Source organism: Montipora capricornis, chromosome 12 (genome assembly GCF_036669925.1).
Source record: "Montipora capricornis isolate CH-2021 chromosome 12, ASM3666992v2, whole genome shotgun sequence".
Lineage (NCBI taxonomy): Eukaryota > Metazoa > Cnidaria > Anthozoa > Scleractinia > Acroporidae > Montipora > Montipora capricornis.
In genome coordinates, this window is record NC_090894.1 from 28,065,196 (window position 1) to 28,083,097 (window position 17,902).

The window sequence follows — 17,902 nt, forward strand, 5'->3', positions numbered from 1 at the left end:
TACATTTCGCATTCATACTGGAGTGGAACACAATTAAAATTCAGTTTGTTGCAGGGCTCGGTATTTTCAGAGAGTAGAAGCGGTATACGAAGCTAATTACTGAAGATATATGTTTTACTAACTGAGCGATAACAATTTTAAAGTCGATTTTTGGACCTGATAACCCCTCGAGATGTGCCCCAGAATAACCAGCTGAAAGCTAATCATTTGGCGTGTGGCGTTCTGAAAAAAAATACGCTTGTCGCCCAATTTGTGACCAGAGCAGGATTTGCTGCAGAATTCAGCATCCCAACAGCTGGGCCACGGACTCTTCGAATCGCAGAGCTCTGTCGCTTCCTCGTTCAACCGAATATTTTGGCGCTTGTTGTTGAGTTTTTTTTGTTTATTTATGTTTTTTTGGGTTGGGGGTTGTTTTTGTAGTTCCTTATGACTCTTCCAAGCCGTTTGTATGGGCGGATTATCTATCAGCTTGCGGCGCGATACCAGTTCCAGTCAGTGTATTTAAGCAGGTGTGTACTGTAGATCAACTGGGTATACTTGCTTTCCTTTAGTCCAACGTTTGACTTCGACTTTGACTTTGACTTTGACTTTGACTTAACTTTGCTACGGAAACGTCGTCAAAAAATATAACTACGCCTTAATTCCGATCACTTAGGTTTATTCCAAGTCATTCGGTGTGGAAAGTGTGTAACAATTTCCCAGGAATAAACTTGGTAGGGACGGTGTGGATGTTTGGAAAATTTTGAAAATTTATTGTCGGGTACTCACGTTTTTGACTTAACCACAAAAGAAAGATTTTGGCAAAGAAATGGCGCTTCCGGGTATTGCAAAACCACTGTTTTTGATCATTGAAAATTTTGCTTTGTGAAGTTCTCGTTCTCGGTGTTGTCGTCGTTATTTAAGCTAATGAACGTTTTTTATAGCTTTTGTATTTCATTTTGCAAATTTTCGCTGAGTAGAATGAGAGAAAGATATGGTCATTTAAGCCTGGTTTTCACTAGCGACGCAAGCATAAACACAATAAGTATTCGCAAACTCAGTAGTTTGATGTTCATTAGAGCCTTTTGTTAGAACAATAGACACTAATTAAGAGGAAGTAAATGCGCTTGCACGGCCTTATGGATGTTACACAGGTCCCGGATGTTGGCTGTCGCTTGCTTTTTCCCTCCATTTGATTTCTGTTCTTACAAAACAATAGCAGCTTTTTAGGTACCGAAAACTGAAGGAATTCTTCTTTTTTTTCTTATCATTGCAGGAGAACCCCTTTCTTGATCTTGACAGCAAAACTTCTTGCGGATTCGAAAAAGACATGAAGCTAGAAGCAGTAGACCCGAAGCACCCTTCATACATTTGTGTTTGTACTGTGGTAAAAGTTAAAGGAACACGCATGAGGCTTCACTTTGATGGGTGGTCCGAGAGCTATGATTTCTGGGCAAGCACGGACTCGCCGTTTCTTTTTCCTGTTGGTTGGTGCCAGAAAAATGGTCAGCGACTTAATCCTCCTCGAAGTAAGTTGGTTATCACTTCTCGCCAAATACAACAAATAAAGACAAGAAGGACTGGTTTGTGTGTTTCGTTGTTGTGGTTGTTGTTGTTGTTGTTGTTGTTGTTGTTTACTCGCAAGAAGAGATGAGGAATTCGTGCATAAGTCAGAAATATGCATATATAATTAAGCTGTGGTTATCAATTCGAGAAGTAACATTTTGCTGAAAGTGAAATAAAATCGAAACCTTTCTTTTTTCAGACATGTCGCCCTCTGACTTTAGCTGGGAGAACTACTTGAAAGCGTGCGAGGCCAAAGCAGCACCCGAGGAACTCTTTAAACCGGTAAGTGAAATGCCACTTAAGCCCAAAACAGTCATCACTAAAACAAAGACAAGGAGTGCTCGGTTTAATTTTACGGTGTATCTCTGATACCACGTGGTTTGCCGTCTGGATGTTTTACTTTTAATTAACGCTTCTTATTTTGATAGAGCGAGTTTCAATCGAGTGTCTTAAAACCAAAACCAAAGTTATTACTTTGGCCAATCACAAAGGACGGATACGGTCCAGTAAACCAATCAAAAATCGAAGTAATTATACGAAGCCGACACAAAGCGCGGGAAAATGCGCACGCGCGAGCCTCGATTGGTTTTGGTTTTACTTCTGATTGGTTGAAAAATGTGGCGCGAGAACTTAGAACCAATCATCGGGTGAGGTAATGCAAAACCAAAGCACTTCGCTAATTACTTTCGACACTCAATTGAAAGCCGCTCTAGATGAATACACTCCACATATTTTCCGACAGATTTCCCCCACCAAACATGGCTTTAAGACTGGAATGAAGATAGAAGCAGTCGATCGCATGAACCCAGACCTTATCTGCGTTGCTTCGGTGACAAATGTGATTGGCAACTACTTTCTCGTTCATTTTGATGAGTGGGACGATTCCTATGACTACTGGTGTGGTGACGATTGTCCTTACATTAGACCAGTGGGGTGGTGTAGGGAGAACAAGAGGAATTTGAATCCGCCAAACGGTGAGTTGCAATTTAGCGTAAACGAGTGGTACGATTCGGAGATACGTAATCATTGAGAAGTTTCTCTTTGGACTGGTCCGCTAAGGGCGAGTGAAGAAAAACACACTTATATTTCCAGGATCAGTGCATGTGATATTATATCTCCTCGATTTTGATGGACGTCAGGAAGTGCCCAATACTCCCATCAAGTCTAAATCAACATTAGAATTAACGTTAGCGTAGCATTATTTTCAGTAAAGGATTACGTAACTCTTTAGTCTGGTTCAGACATGCAACGGAAATATGCAATCCTTGTTATAGGATAGTACGCGCACTCTAATTGGTCAATAGCTGTGTTTAGATAAGAGTATGGAAACACGGAATTTTGATTGGTTGGGGAAGTTGGGAGAATTCTCGACAGTTATACAAACCCTCGACTGCGTCTCTGGTTTGCATAACTGTCTCGCATTCTCCCAACTTCCCCTCGTGTTAAAATGAGGCTATGGAAACACGGAAAATGTCCTCTATTGCTTAATTGGAAAAACACTTGCTTAGCTTACAGCGGTGACTATTCACACGCGCCCCTCGACGACTTTTTTTTCATTTTTCGAAACTAAATTAGGGTAGACGTCAATCAAATGTTTCCGTAACGAATTCGACTGCCGCCGAGTGAATAGAATTATTGTCATGGAAAGATTTGATTGACCTCCACCGAAAATTTTTTTTCGAAAAATGAAAAAAAAGGTCGTTGAGGGGCACGTGTGACTGATAACCCGGCTGTAAGTAGTTCCCTAAGATTTGAGGCTGGTATCAGCAAACCCAAAGAGGACCTGGACTTCAACATAGCAACTTCGTATTGGATTTTTCTTTTAACTCGCCAGTTCGTTTACCGTTCACTTTTAGATGATGATTTTCACACTTTTTGCTGGGAAGAGTACTTGAGGTCAACCGGTTCCATTGCAGCTCCAAATCAACTGTTTAAAACGGTGAGAAATTGACGAGACAATGATACCATATATGCCAACCGTGATATTCAGTATTGAATGACAAATAACTATTACAATTAAAATACAAATTAAAATATGAATAGAAAACTATAATTATACATAAATTGCTATACAGCTGGTTACTACCTTGATCCAAAATGGACCTCTGTGTAGGTCTTATCAAGGCATCCCTCGAGTGGGCATTCTGAAAAGGTTTAGTTATTTTCAAAAAAAACAGTGTTACTGCGTCGATGAATGAGAGGATGAAGGAAATTAAAAGTTGTGTTAAATGAGTTGATTATTGAGTTGAATTGTTAACCTTTGAGAGATTAGAAAACTGACTTTGCAAGCGTTAACCCTTCGTACCCTAAAAATAAATTGGTATGTGCGGTTTCAGAATAAAAATAGAGAATGAAAGATTCTCTGTTGCATGCTCACGTTGTCGTCAAGACCTCAAATTTGGTGATTTCACGTCGTGATTAGAGAGTTAAAGTTCTCTGTCCTTGTGTGGGCCCATTTCCATTAGTAGGGCTAACGCTCACATGGTTCATATGAGGTAGATACTTAGCACTTCACATTACACTATAATCAGTTAATCAGTTACAGGATAGTTTGCCTGTATTGTACAAGGTGAACAAGACGGAATAATCGCGAAATACTTGCGATAGCGCTGAGTTATATTTTAGACTAACGTTTTCTTTGCCGTAGCCGTCGTCTTTGCTTAAACTCCCTGTTAACATGCAGAGTACCGCAAAAATATGAGCTAAAATCCGTGCCGCACGTGCAGCGCGATTATTTATGCGCTTTAAATCAATGATATCATTGTTTTGTGGCGTTGTCGTCGTCTTTGTCGTTGTAGATCTTAAGATCCCTAATATATACGGAAAACTGGTGGGCCGCATTCCATCGCAGATAGGGACTTCTTTGTTATAGACTTCTGGCACAGGTTAAATAAGTAATCAACCTTTTGTGTATCTTAGAGACCTCCACCAAGTTTTCGCGTGGGACAGAAGCTGGAAGCGGTAGATAGGCGAAACCCTTCAATGGTTCGAGCGGCTACTGTTGCTGAAGTTAACGAGTATCGATTGCGAATCCATTTTGACGGCTGGGATGACCTTTATGACGACTGGTATGAATCGGAATCGTTGGACTTGTACCCGTGTGGTTGGTGCGAAAAGACTGGCCATCCCCTGGAGACACCCCTTAGTAAGTTTTTCTAGAAATGCGGAGTCATCATAGGGGACCGCTATAGAGCGTTCTCACATGACGTCACGGCGGCCATGATGGTGCCTGCTGGTCACGTGAGTGAAAACGCTCTATAGGGAAGTCGGACTCTTTGTATGTGCGTTAAGGCTGTTTTTCACTAGCTACCTAAGAAAAAGCACTAGCAAGATATTAATTCTAAAGTGATCATCGCAATTAATGAAGCAAATTAAAGTGCACCGAATATTTTTCGTCTTTAATGTTAATCTCCCCACCAAAAGAAAAATGCAAAGCAGTTTGTGACGTAAAATCGAGAATAGACCCATGCCTCTCACATCACGGTCGTGGGTCCAAATTGCTGTTAGTTCTGCCAAGTTTACGCCGTGGCTTGCACAGCAGAGGAAAAGTAAAATTCTGGGTAGCAATGATGGCACATGTTTGCTTTGGATGAGTTTAGTTGCATTTTGAGCAGTTTCAGAGAAGCTCGCTAAAATCCAGGCTTCAACGGAACTCGAACTCATGACTCCGCCATTGCGCTGTACTTGCTCCAATGAGCTGTAAAGCCATTTGGAGGCAGGTCACTTGCAAGTTCATGTTATATCCCATAACAGGGGAACGTGTGATAGAGAATAAGCACTACTACAAACTACTACTACTACTACTACTACTACTACTACTACTACTACAGAGGCTAATAATAATAATATTAATAATAATAATAATAATAATGATAATAATAACAGTAGTAATAATAATCATATATCATATATCATATCATAATATGTCTTTCTTTACCCTCGGATTTTAGAGTAGCTTGGTGTAGCCAATATCTCCGAGCATTTACCCTCCCAACCATGATACACCACAGAACACAGACCACAACACCGGGAAGTACATGCCCTTCTCTTTGCGACGAGTGTGCGGGTTCTTTTACGTCCCACAGGATTATGAACATTGAAAGGTTATGAGACGGGGCCTAAGGTTTATCGTCCTTATCCGAGAAGACTAGAGAGTCTGACCATTTGCAGATGTAATTACAAAGGCAGCACTTTCTCCTCAGTTATTTAAATACCGAGGAGGAGCAAGGATGGCACAGTCGGTTAGTGCGCAGCCTTGGTGCAAGAGGCCCTGAGTTCGATTCGCGGATCTCGCATCCTTGTTTCTACTTCTTTCCTTTCCGTGTAGCTAAGTAGCTTTAAATACCAGTAAAACGGAGCACTGATGGAGAGGGGGGAGTAAAATGAGCGCACGGTCGACCTCAGGTTTGTCACTTGAATTACTGTTACGAGTTATCGACGTTAAATACGGTTACTTTACTTTACTTTACCGCACATGTATACCGCTGCTCAGTTGGCTCAGTTGGTTGAGCACCGGGCTGCCATGCGGGAGGTCGTGAGTTCGACTCTGGCCGGACTCTTACACTCAGGGTCTTTAAATAACTGAGGAGACAGTGTTGCCTTTGTAATTATATCCGAAAATGGTTAGAATTTCATGTCTTCTCGGACAAGGATTATAAAGCGTAGGAGTTGTGGTCTGGTTTGATTGAGGGTCACAAGTTTATTAGCCTATGGCTTTTACGTGTTACCCTCATAAAATAAAGACTTCACTTTACCAACCTCGTTCCCAGGGCTCTCCTCCGCTTAAAGTAGGGCTTGAAAAGACCTGGCATCAGCTGGTCACGTGTTATACAAAGGGTACTAATTTATCTGATCCGCTTAATCCTTATTGGCTTTTGGAATTCAGAGCAACTTGCATTAACGTACATCATCATGACCATTTAATATTTGGATGTTGTGCGAGTACTTCAATTTCTCTGTTATTCCAAAGAGCCTGCTAACATTGTCGATGGAGCAGTCTACTCCCAAAAAGATATGGAAGAAATTCATTGTGCAGGCTTTGTGATGGTGCGTACAAAAGTCGCTTCGTATTCTGGGCAACACTGGCACCAACATGGGTGAGAACATCGGCGAGAACATTAATACCTTAAAGCATATATATTGGAAGCACTTAAAACTGAAGAGGCTTCAAACAAAACAGAGGAAATTTACCGCGGTTAAGAGCCCGTCCAAGCCGACTTAGAACAGAAAGGTTTTGTTTGCTTTCCGCCATATTCGAATCAATTATTCGAATCTCGAATTTCACATATAACTTATGACACCAAAGATTTTGGTCAACATCAGATTCCATTCGCCGGGGCCACCTTGTTCGAGAGAGACTGAGGCTGTCACTGTCACTGAAAACTAACAGTTTTAAAATCGGTGCTTAGACTTAAATACTGTTTATCAGCGCTATATCTAGGCAGTCTGCAAATGTCGCTCACCGGTCTTTTGGTAAGTCTTCGCAATGTCCCGCTTGTATTCCGGAAAGCTATTCTAGGTCTAATTAGGCTTACTTATAAGCCTAAAACGTTATTTAATCTCAAAACCAGTTTTTGTCGGTTAGTATATTCAATGTATGGTGGACTACTACACCCGAAAATCTCCTGTTACGAGTTGTAAATCGACTCCAGTCTCTCTTGAGCAAGCTGGTCCCGGAGGATGGAATCTAATTTTCGGGTGTCGAACCAACACGTGACCAGCCGCTGCCAGGGTTTACTTCCCGCCCGCCCGCCCGCCCGCCCTTCTCTCGGCAGAAAAAAGCCCTGGTATCGAGGCTGTTCACTTCACCTCACCGGAAACATTTTCCTTGTTCTTTTGCAGCACAACGCGAAAAGATTTCCAGTGCGGCGTGTCCCACTCCCGGATGTAAGGGCATTGGTCACGTGAAAGGCGCTAAGTACTCGACACACCACAGCACGTTTGGCTGCCCCTACTCGCTACAAAATTTAAACAAAGAATCGTGTCTTGTAGACAGACTCTCTAACAACTCCATGACTGAAGAATCCGACTGGTCTTACGCCTCTAAGCAAAAGCTTGCGGTTGTCAAGTCTATCAAAGGTAAGAAACACATTTGTGCTATGTAAGCTTGGTTTTCACTGGCGAGTAACGTACACAGGTTCATCAACTTGATGTATTTTAGTATTTCGTTTTATAGCAAAAGCTGGTAATAATCAACCTCTATTTCGTGGCTTGTGCTTGCATCTCTGGTGAAAGCAAGCCTTTGGAAGCTCGAATGATGATTTTACTCGTCTCATTCGGGACGTGAAAGGGAACCTCCTCTAAAAGAACAAAATAACTTTAAGCCACATAACATAATGTTTCCAATAAAAGCGTTTCATATCCGAAAAAAGTGAATTTCAAAAACGCTTGTTTTGGCTTTCAATTTTCACGGGGACCGCCATCTTGAATAATTGTGACGTGTTGTGGTTGCCCTATTGTTCTGACACAAAGAGCGATTGTTCTGGAACAATAGGGCAACCCCGACACGTCACGTCACCGGTTGGTGATTTTGCTCATTGTCACAGAGGAGGTTTTGACAAACCCAGGGGACGGAACTTGTCCAACACCCGGATGTGATGGCTCAGGTCACGTCAGTGGTCAGTGGAAGACACATTACAGGTATGTATTGGGGAATCTTTGTTTACATTCTTTTGTCTCATTAGCACTGAGAAGGCTATAGAGCGTTTTCACTCACGTGACCAGCAGCCATATTGGATTACTGAAACAAAGGAAAGTATTTGCATAAAAATGAATTCAATTCCCGGAGAATTAGTTTGGTACACCATCATGGCCGCCATTTCTTTGTTTTGGGACACCAACATGGCCGCCGTGACGTCATGTGAAAACGCTCTATTGTTCCGAGAATAAGTCTCGTCTACACGTATCCGTTTTCGCTTTTGAAAACTGACGCAACTTTTCATTCGCGGATTGGCCTTCTGTCTACACGTATCCGGTGAAAATGGTGACCGAAAACGCTCTCCAGAGTGGAAATTTTGAAAACGCACTTTTCGTGTTTTCGTGTGGACAGTGAAAACGGAATTTTTCGAAAATGAAATTTTCGAAAATTTTTCTTCTCGAAAAATTTCTTCTCTTTTTCTCCTTAATCCTTCAACCTTCTAAATATTTTAAAGCACGAAGAGTAATGTTTACATGTTGTTGTTGTATATAATAGTCATTTCTTTCTTTAAAAAAAAGTCTAAGTAATTCTGCGTACAGTCTGGCTTGACGCGATTAGCTCTTCGCTATTTGCAAGCCAGCCTAGTAATAACTCGAAATGTTTGCTGTAAATAAATAAAACTTGAGCTTAAAACTCATGATCTCCAGTCGACATTTTCAGACTGAGGTCTTGGCTACTTTATATTCGCTTCTAACTTTAAGACGCAGTTCGACTCTATCATTCGTCCGAACAAACGAGTCAGCCTTGCATGCTCTTGCCTCTAGATCTACCAGGATTTTGTCCTGACTGCCACATCTTTGAAAAGCATTTCCTTGCAAATTTAAGGTTTTTTAAATTTGTTTCGCGAACACAGACAAACGAAACGAGTCAAAAACAGCGCGAATTTCTGTCTTTCGGGCTCGTTTTAGTGAGAAACGCGCATGCTCGTTCAGAGGCATTGGCGTTCTCGAATAGTTTTAGTGCAATCGTGTGAAGAGGTGAAAACGATTCGAAAACGCTACGTGTGGGCAGAATTTTTTTTTAGAACGAAAAAAAAAGATTATCTCACTGAAACTAAACTTGCAAGGATACTTTAACAGACACATATACTGAAATGAAAATAAAAATAGAAGAAATTATAGAGAATATGTGTACAGTGCCTAAAGGAGCAGAAGCCTTCGAGTTAGCCAATATCATGCTGACTGTAGCTAGAGTAAATGAAGCCTAAAATGGGGTCTTACTGAACAAGCTGCCTTCTTATGAAGAAGGGAGGTGTTGTTTGGTGATATCAGTGCCAGAGACTATCTCACACTCATCTTGACGATCTCCAAAAGGAAAGTAGAATAACTTCAAGTGACATTTGCCACCGTTTAATTCCGTAGCTTGTCCGGGTGTCCACGAGTGAAGCATTTGACAACGAAAGTACCGACCTCAAAGAGTAAGAGCACAGTCCATTCTCCCACTAGCAAAATGGGGTCAGTTAGTGGAACGGAAACCACTGTCATTGGTACACGCAGTACCTCCAGGTAAGGGAATGTTTATCGTGTGAATGAACAAAGGAATAATTCGAAAATAAAATAATAGCATCACAGATGAATGTCTAGCCTGCAGTGTAGGCGTTATTTTGGCGCGGAACGCTAGATAAATCAGGTTTTCGATGCCGCCATCTTGGATTGTGATTAGATGCTTGACCGATAGAGAGTTGGTGCAGTGGCGGGTTATCGCCTACTCCCTCGGCAAATATTTCCTCGCCCCAATCTTCCACAGTTACCAAATCTAAGATGGTGGCCTAATACGAAAATGTGCACTCGCGCGCCCAAAATACGCCTGCACTGCAGGCTAATGAATGTCTAGTTTATAGACGTTATACTCAATGGCATATTGATACTAAGTGTACCCCTTATGTAAACACCAGTGATTGCCCCAACTTTATTCCCAGGTTCCCATCAGGTTCTGACCACTGGCCGGAGTTTACTGTTGCCATGGTAACTTGTTGTGTTAGATACTTGAAACAACTTGGACCCAGGTTGCTCCTAGTTCAACTCCCCTGCTACGCCTCTAAATGTGCAACTGGCCTGCCTTCGTTTACGAAGTCGAGTAATGTAAACGATGTCTTCTATCTGTGACAACCAAGCGAAAAGCCGAAGTCCAAAGGCTGGTGAAGGATGCTAATATCTTCCTCTCGGGAACACAATTTTACTAGAACCTATTCGATGTAAGGGTTGTTAAGTTTTTCAAGCGGAGAAAATCACTGAACTGTATATACTAAATGTAAAAACTCAACAACCAGAAATCTTGGGAAAGAATTTGTTTTTTGTTTTAAGGTAGCCTCAGATTCTCGCTTTCAACTGTAATGTAATTTCATTTGGAACTTGACCAAGACAGTCAATGAGTGAGATAATTATAGTTTGGATTCCTGGTGTCTTTAAACGATGGTTAAATATAAGGGAAAACAAGTTTCCTGCAGGAGCGACAAGTGTATTGCTTTACTGCTCACTACAGTTCTCTGAATTCGTCCCGCCAAGGGAGCAATACTCATGACGTTAGATTTATAAACTGATACAACCTAATTAAATTGCCCCCTCTCCCCTTCCCCCCCCCTCCCCCCCACGGCTGGTGCAGCGCCACACTTTCTTATGACACAGACCCCGTCAACTATTTCCGGCAAAGCGCCCTTTGCCGGCCTCTGGTACAGTGGCAAAGGCTGACCCTTTACGTAATGGGCTCTTGGCATGTATTAATAACACGACTTCTTGTGTTGGTTGTTTTCCTCAGGCGAGGCAGTGTCAAGGAGGAAAAGCTCGAGGGAAACAGACTGAGAGGTAAAGAAATTAGAAGTTTTGGGGAAAAGTATATTAGTAAGAATGAAAGACTGAACCACCTAAAATAAAAATGTCGTGATGAACAATACAACTTGCTCTGTACAACACTTCCAGTCAATCCCTGGCCTCCTTGGTAACCTCTACCCCAAACTTGACACCAGTCATACACGTTATCCAGCTAACACTCTGGCGCTTTCCAACTCTCTATTTTCGAATTCCCCATAATACACCTTGTTTGCCCCCCCCCCCCCCCCCCAAATTTTGCTTAAACCATTGTTTTCAAATGCTCTTGGGAATATGCAGTGTCCCCAAGAGCATTTGAAAACAATAGTTTATGCAAAATTTGGGGGGCAAACAAACTGTATTATGGGGAATAGAGAATCGACCAAAGCTTTCGAAAAAACCGGGTAAGGAATTGGAAGGAACGGAGATATATTGGGGGAATTTTTTTCGGAAATTTGGGTATACCGCGTGAATTGGTCCTGCAGTTCCGGAATTCCGGAACAAACAGAAAATCCTATTGGTTCATTCCTTTTCGGGCGCAATTTCTGTTTCATTTACTTCAACATTTTGGGGCAAACATCTCGTTGATGTGATTGGTTTCGAGCGGCCGACCGAAAAAGCTATCGAAAAATTCTAACTAAAACTTCTGGTCGAATGAAAAGTGCCACTAGAGATACAGTTTTTCCTTTATGGGGTTAGAAGAATATTCCGTAAAGTCGAAATGAAATAAATAACCGATATACTCTTGCAGGGTCTTTCTCGTTTACTTTTAGCGTTTTGTGGTTTCAATTTTTTTCTTTCAGTCGCCGACAAAGGAATCCAACATGTGTCTCCATTCTCGTTCCCATGGCCTCTCGGTAGTGGATTCCCATCAGCCTTTCTGACTGAGCTCAAAAATTCGATGAATCACCACAATCACGCGGCAGTATCCAGCGAACGCCAGCGAATCATGCGATGGGATATCGATGACGTCGCAAATCACGTTCGTTTGATAGGTTGCACCGACCAGGCGAAAATTTTCTCCGAACAGGTGTGTGTGATTTCAGTGGATTGTAAGTTGCTTTTTCTCAGATATAAGACCCTTTCTAAATTTTTTGCTTTTCGGTTTTGTTCCATTTGTACTCCAGTCCGGTCGAATGTACTGTACCGTAACCGATCGAAATCTTCAATGCAAAGGACCATCCCTAGTCGATGATTTTTTAATTCGAGATTGCGGCTAAGTCATTTGTATGCAGTACTGAAACATTCAACCAATCAGTTCGCACTGAATATTCGGAAGCTGTGAACGCGCGTTACACGTTTCGACCCTTATGGGTTTCTGTCAACACTCAACTGCACGTTCCATTTGTCCTTTTAATTAACTTGATATTCTTCCTTCACAGCAAATAGACGGCGAAGCCTTCTTGCTGCTTAATCAAAGCGACATCGTCAACATCTTGAAGATCAAATTGGGGCCCGCTCTGAAGATTTTCAACACCATTCCAAAGTTTTGATGATGCAAGATAACGAATAATTCTATCCGACATTAGCTGTTCCAAGCAGTGTAGGTTAACGCTTAATTTTGGAAAAAACCGGTAAAGACTAGCAACTTAATTGCAACGCCACCCAGACTCTTCATTAACCTCTCAGTTAACACGAAAGGGTCCGCCAGAAAGGGAAATATTTTGCGCTAAAACACGTTTGGTGACCGAAAATGTTTTATGTTATACCTGGTAGCCATAAGCTAGGCGTAGCCATGACCAAAAAGAAATAGACTCTTTACGTATACACGCGTCAAACATCTGTCTGTCCAAATACACAAAACATTACTTACAAATCACGAAGACAAAGAAATACCTGACGGAGTTCAAATCGTACCCAACATGATGTATCATGTTAACACATTTTTAAGCTAGACAAAAAAGGATCCCAAATGAAAAAAAAATGCTTTAACACCCAACAGTGATTTTTACATGTTTTCTCGCAAAATATTTATAGTTTGGACAGGCCTTAAGGTATCATATAATTTCAAGGATTTCTATGAGGAGTCAAAAGTTCCTTTAAAAAAGGTTAATTAATCCTTGCTTAAAGCTAGAGGAAATTAACATTTGCAATAACTCACGTCGTTTTGAGAAACCCTGGGCTGGTGTTTAAAGAAGTCATTCCAAATAGACCTACGGACACAAGATACAGCAAAAGGAGTTTAAGGCGCGTTTACACGACAGAGGAAAAATGGCACGGGTCCGATAAAAAGTGGAGCGGTTCCATTCATTTTTGTAAAGAAACAGTGAACTTTTATCAGTTCCGCTACGGGACCATAGGCGCCTATGGTCCGTAGCGGAACGGATAGGATTTAACAGTAAGAGATATGTGCGTCAAGCCCAACGTCGTTCCCAGGGCCTCTCTTTTTCGTGCCACCATAGAGGCCAGAGAGAGAACAAGTATGGTCTTTTCCAGGCCAAAATGAAACGGAAGTATAGTGGCATGATTTTTGCACCACCGTAAACCAAATCCTTTCACATTATATAGTGTACAAAATCGTTCAGTATCACGGTTTAACATTCATATGACGTAAGAACATCCAGACATTTAGTGGCTAATGCCCTCTGAAGGAGTCATTAAGAGCTTAATCTCCTTCCTTTGGCAGAATTACGAATTATGTATAGTCTAGGTAATTGCATGTTTCTGAGCTATCAAGTCTTTCCCTTGGTGGTCTTGTCACGTATGTCCCAAAATATTGGGTATAGCAAAAAAAAAAAAAAGGTTGATCGAGGGTCTGCTAGGTGTGACTTTTATCTCCTTAAACCAAAGGACCCCTCTTTGACTCGCAGACACACGTGACCAGACCTTACCAGGGTCTCTCTATGGCGTGCAGAAGACAAACCCAAGGAACGAGCTGGCGTTAGGCCCTTGTTAAACTATGGGCGACAAATTTTAGCCCATTGCAGTTAAAACTCTTGCTACCGTTCGGCAACTAACTTTCATGAGCTATTATCGGTACATTAGTAATCATCAGCTATTGTTATATACGTAGACTTTCACTCAACAAAACGAGCACTGCGATTGGTTGATTCTTGGTCACGTGCCCCTGATCAAATTCAAAAGTATCCTGACCGGGAGGCAATTCCGCAGTTGTTGCCCGCTCCAGATGTTTTGCTGCGATTGTTGAAGGAAAAGTCTAAACCTGTAACAAAGCACTCAATGTATGGTCCCTCGGGAAACTAGTTAGTTTTGTTTTCCCTCGAGTCCTGATGTTTCCCTTGACAAACATCAGGAAAACAAAATTAACTGTTTCCCTCGGGACCATACATTAAGTGAATATTATTAATTTTACTAATGACGAGTTAGAAATTTTCCCTGTCCATAATAGTTTTCTCCGTTTCACTACACTCCCATGATACACGATGATAGTTAAATCTACCACAGAAGTAGGAAAAAAACAAAAAGTTACCCACCGAGAATATATGGGAAGAAATTTTGTCTCTCTTCGGCGGCTCGGGGTGAATAATGCTGCTTTTCTTGTAACCTCCGAAGCAAGGTTAACATAGATGGACTGATTTTGAAATTCTGGGAACTTTAAGAGAGAGAACAATGACATCGCGTTACATGTCATCTTGACCGTGATCAAGCGCAATCTTATGTCCTGGGTTCACAACTGAGTTTTGAATAAAATAATCGAAACTTTTCATTGGCTGTATTTTAGGAAAAGGATGTAGTTTGTGCGTGGTCAGGGCCAAAACAGCAAACAAAAACATAAAACAAAGAAAGTTGTCAAGTTTCATAACCATCTCCATATATTAACTATGCTCCGAAGAAACTGATGACAAGGCACAAAAAGCACTATTCAATTTTTTTCTATCGGTATTTATTTACTACCTGCTGAAGGAAGCTCTCGAACCATCAATGACAGGAATAACAGTGAATTAATTTTTCGTGTACTGACCATTATTCCATATTTTAGGTGTTTCTAAATGGTCCCCAAGACTTCGTACGTACATTTTTCGTCTTCGACATCCACACGATATATTTTAGATAACAAATTTGTCTGCTTGCAGATGTTTATATTTAATTGAGGATAAAGCAATTTTTAATTGAGTACCTGAAGAGACTACTCTAACCAATCAGAAGGAATTAACGTTAGCAATTGAATGTAGTAATCGAAACGAATTGCTCGATTACTTTGGGATGGGGAGCAAATTTGGAGCTGTCTTTGTTCTTAAATAATGAAGGGTAAAATGGCATAAATGAAAAAGATAATAAACCTAGAAGTTAATTTCAGGTCCAGCTTTGGTGCGCGTTTTTGAACGACTGTTAGTCTTTCTATGAAAATTTGGATTACAGTTCTTTCTAACGCAGTGTGTACTATTTTTAATCCTCAACAATAAAGAAATGAAGTTTATATTGCTCGACTTTTCACTTAATCGTTTCTCGGCTGATGTTTGATGTTCCAAGAGGGAATTTCAAGAAAGAAAACTGAGAGTCTATTTCACGGTATTGGGCGAATCTCCAATCAAAGAGTGGCTCAGGGACATGGAAGAAAGAAATTCTAGAAAAAAGGAATCAATTGTTTCCAGCGCCAGCCTTTGACTGCAGCCAAAATGAATTAGCATTCGATGCATTTTTCTCTTCCTTTTCATTGGCAGAGAGCTTTAAGAAATTAGATTCCGTCTAATTGCAGGTCCCTGAGCTAAACTATGTAAGTCTTTCCCTGGTATGCCGTCTTGTCACATATGTCCCAAAATATGGGACATAGCAAAAAAATGTTGATCGAGGGTTGATAAGTGTGACTTTTGTCTCCTTAAACTATATTTGGTACTCTTTTGGGTAGATTTACCAACTATTTCTTTAGAAATTAGATAAAGCCGAGCAGTTAGTGCTTTCTCGGAGTGGAGGGCTTACTCTCTGTTTTCTCATAGAAGGAAAGGAAAGGAAAGGAACTTTATTTAAGTGTCTATAGTCGTTCTAGCGCTGGAGCACTAATGCGCCGATCAAATCGAAACTTCAACATCCCCCCCGCCCCCCGGGCAAATTACGGGCATTTGACTATCCTCTGTGCCCGGGGAGTGGGGAATTTGACCTTTGCCTGCGTGGGGTGGGGAACATTGAACCAGAAGTGTCAAGTTTCAAATGATATTTTTTTTTCGGGCGCCGAAGTCGCTAACATCTATAAAACACGTGTTTGGACGAGATGGAAGAGTTTAATTGAAGAGATGTAGCATTTGCAATCTCGTACCCAGAGTCCTCGGGCTTTTTGGCCAGCGGGTGAGTCGATTATCCCAGGGGATACATGAAGTACCTAGGGTCTCTCCGGGCGCTCACCCGCTGACCAAGAAGCCCGAGGACTCTGGGTACGAGATTGTAGCATTTGCTGAGCGATTGGCTTACAAAAAACGTCTTCAAAAGGTCTTTATTAAAGACGGCAGGAGACGACGACGAATATTCTTTAGTGGGGTATGACAGACAAATCCGACGATAGGGTAGGGCATTTGAACACCATTTTGACCCGAGGGGACGGGAATTTGAACGATCCAATCTTCAAAAGTTCAAATGCGCTGGCTTTGCCCGGGGGGGGGGGGGGGAGGGTGATGTTGAAGTTTCGAGTTGATCGGTGCATAATTGGGGACACTGTAAACTGAAATTAACAATCAACGTAAATCAAGTCAAAGGTTGATTTTTGACGAGAGGGGAAAACCGGAGTACCCGGAGAAAAACACCCAAAATGCCCAAATGTAGAATAAAACATTGCAAATCCACTTAAAACTGTTGAACAACGTAAAAGAAATACAGAAAAAGGAAAGACAAGCACGGATGGACACAAATAGACAAGATTAAACGGGTTCCATTCGGCGGGTAATCTTGAAAACAGTCGGCACGATGTTATTCAGGTTTGTGGCAAATCGCCTATAGATAAAAGTCGTTTATGCTCAGAATCATCTTGTTTGGGATGTAACGATAATTTTATCAGTAAAGGAATTCCACATTACCATTTTCGAATTTTAAACTCATAATTAACCAACGATTTTCGATAAACATGCTAAAATAACGAGGTAAGTTACTTTTATAAACTCTTCGATTAAACTAGCCTGCGAATACAGCCGACTCACATCGCCCCGGCCGCCTGCAACCAAATTTTCGTGTTTCACTGCCCACCGTCGCAGCACCACAGTTGCCCTAGAAACTAACACCTTCACACTATGAGTAGGTGTTTAGAGAAGTAAAACTAAGGTGAAAATGGCGGTAGTTACCACGGTAACGTTATAGCTTCACAACGAGGCTTACGAAACCGGAAGATCTTTGACGCTTCAGCATAAACTTTAATAGGCACCTCCGTCTCTTCTCTGTTTATTGTATGCGTTGCAAACAGAAAGGTTCATCAGTATGTGACTAGTAGGGATCTTTTTTTACAGGCAATGACGAAATTTGGAGTGGTAGGAAGTTTTTTCATAGGGTTCCGACAAAAAACCTGAGTCGTAAGCATCACACTCATCCATACCGCAGAATCAGACCATAAAGGAAAAGCGCATTTTACTTTTGGCTTGACGTTTCGTATGCTACAACATACATCTTCAGAAACGTCCAGTCAAAAGTAAAATGCGCTTTATCATTATGTTTGTAGCCGCTGTTTGTTTTATGTTTTTGATTAAGCTGAAATGGCCAAAGAGCAAGAATATTTATAAAGGGAAAGACCCCTTGAACACCGTGTCTTTGTTGGGGTTATTAAAAGTGATTAGTCGCAAACCTTAGATTTGTTGCCGAGTTTTAAAAGTCGTTGATCCGAATATTTTCGGCACCTCTTTAGAGTGAATTCCACGATCCAGTGATGGCATTGTGCAATTGCGAATCCAGGCTCCTACCGTACGTGTCTCTTCTTTTCCTT

At 41.4% G+C, this 17,902-nt stretch overlaps 1 protein-coding gene across 2 annotated transcripts in view; it reads left to right on the forward strand.

The window, feature by feature from the left end:
* Positions 1–15,424, forward strand: part of LOC138026395 (lethal(3)malignant brain tumor-like protein 4) — a 29,818-nt gene extending 14,394 nt beyond the window's left edge. The window contains exons 8-19 of one of the 2 annotated variants that reach the window (XM_068873738.1): positions 421–509; positions 1,256–1,508; positions 1,745–1,827; positions 2,288–2,519; positions 3,402–3,484; positions 4,465–4,690; positions 7,387–7,623; positions 8,091–8,184; positions 9,604–9,747; positions 10,997–11,043; positions 11,850–12,076; positions 12,429–15,424. In XM_068873738.1, coding sequence (XP_068729839.1) covers positions 421–509; positions 1,256–1,508; positions 1,745–1,827; positions 2,288–2,519; positions 3,402–3,484; positions 4,465–4,690; positions 7,387–7,623; positions 8,091–8,184; positions 9,604–9,747; positions 10,997–11,043; positions 11,850–12,076; positions 12,429–12,539 — 1,826 coding nt within the window. In that variant the 3' untranslated portion in view covers positions 12,540–15,424. The remainder of the gene's footprint in view (positions 1–420; positions 510–1,255; positions 1,509–1,744; positions 1,828–2,287; positions 2,520–3,401; positions 3,485–4,464; positions 4,691–7,386; positions 7,624–8,090; positions 8,185–9,603; positions 9,748–10,996; positions 11,044–11,849; positions 12,077–12,428) is intronic. The other variant, XM_068873737.1, reaches the window with a different exon arrangement.
* Positions 15,425–17,902: the final 2,478 nt, after the last annotated feature.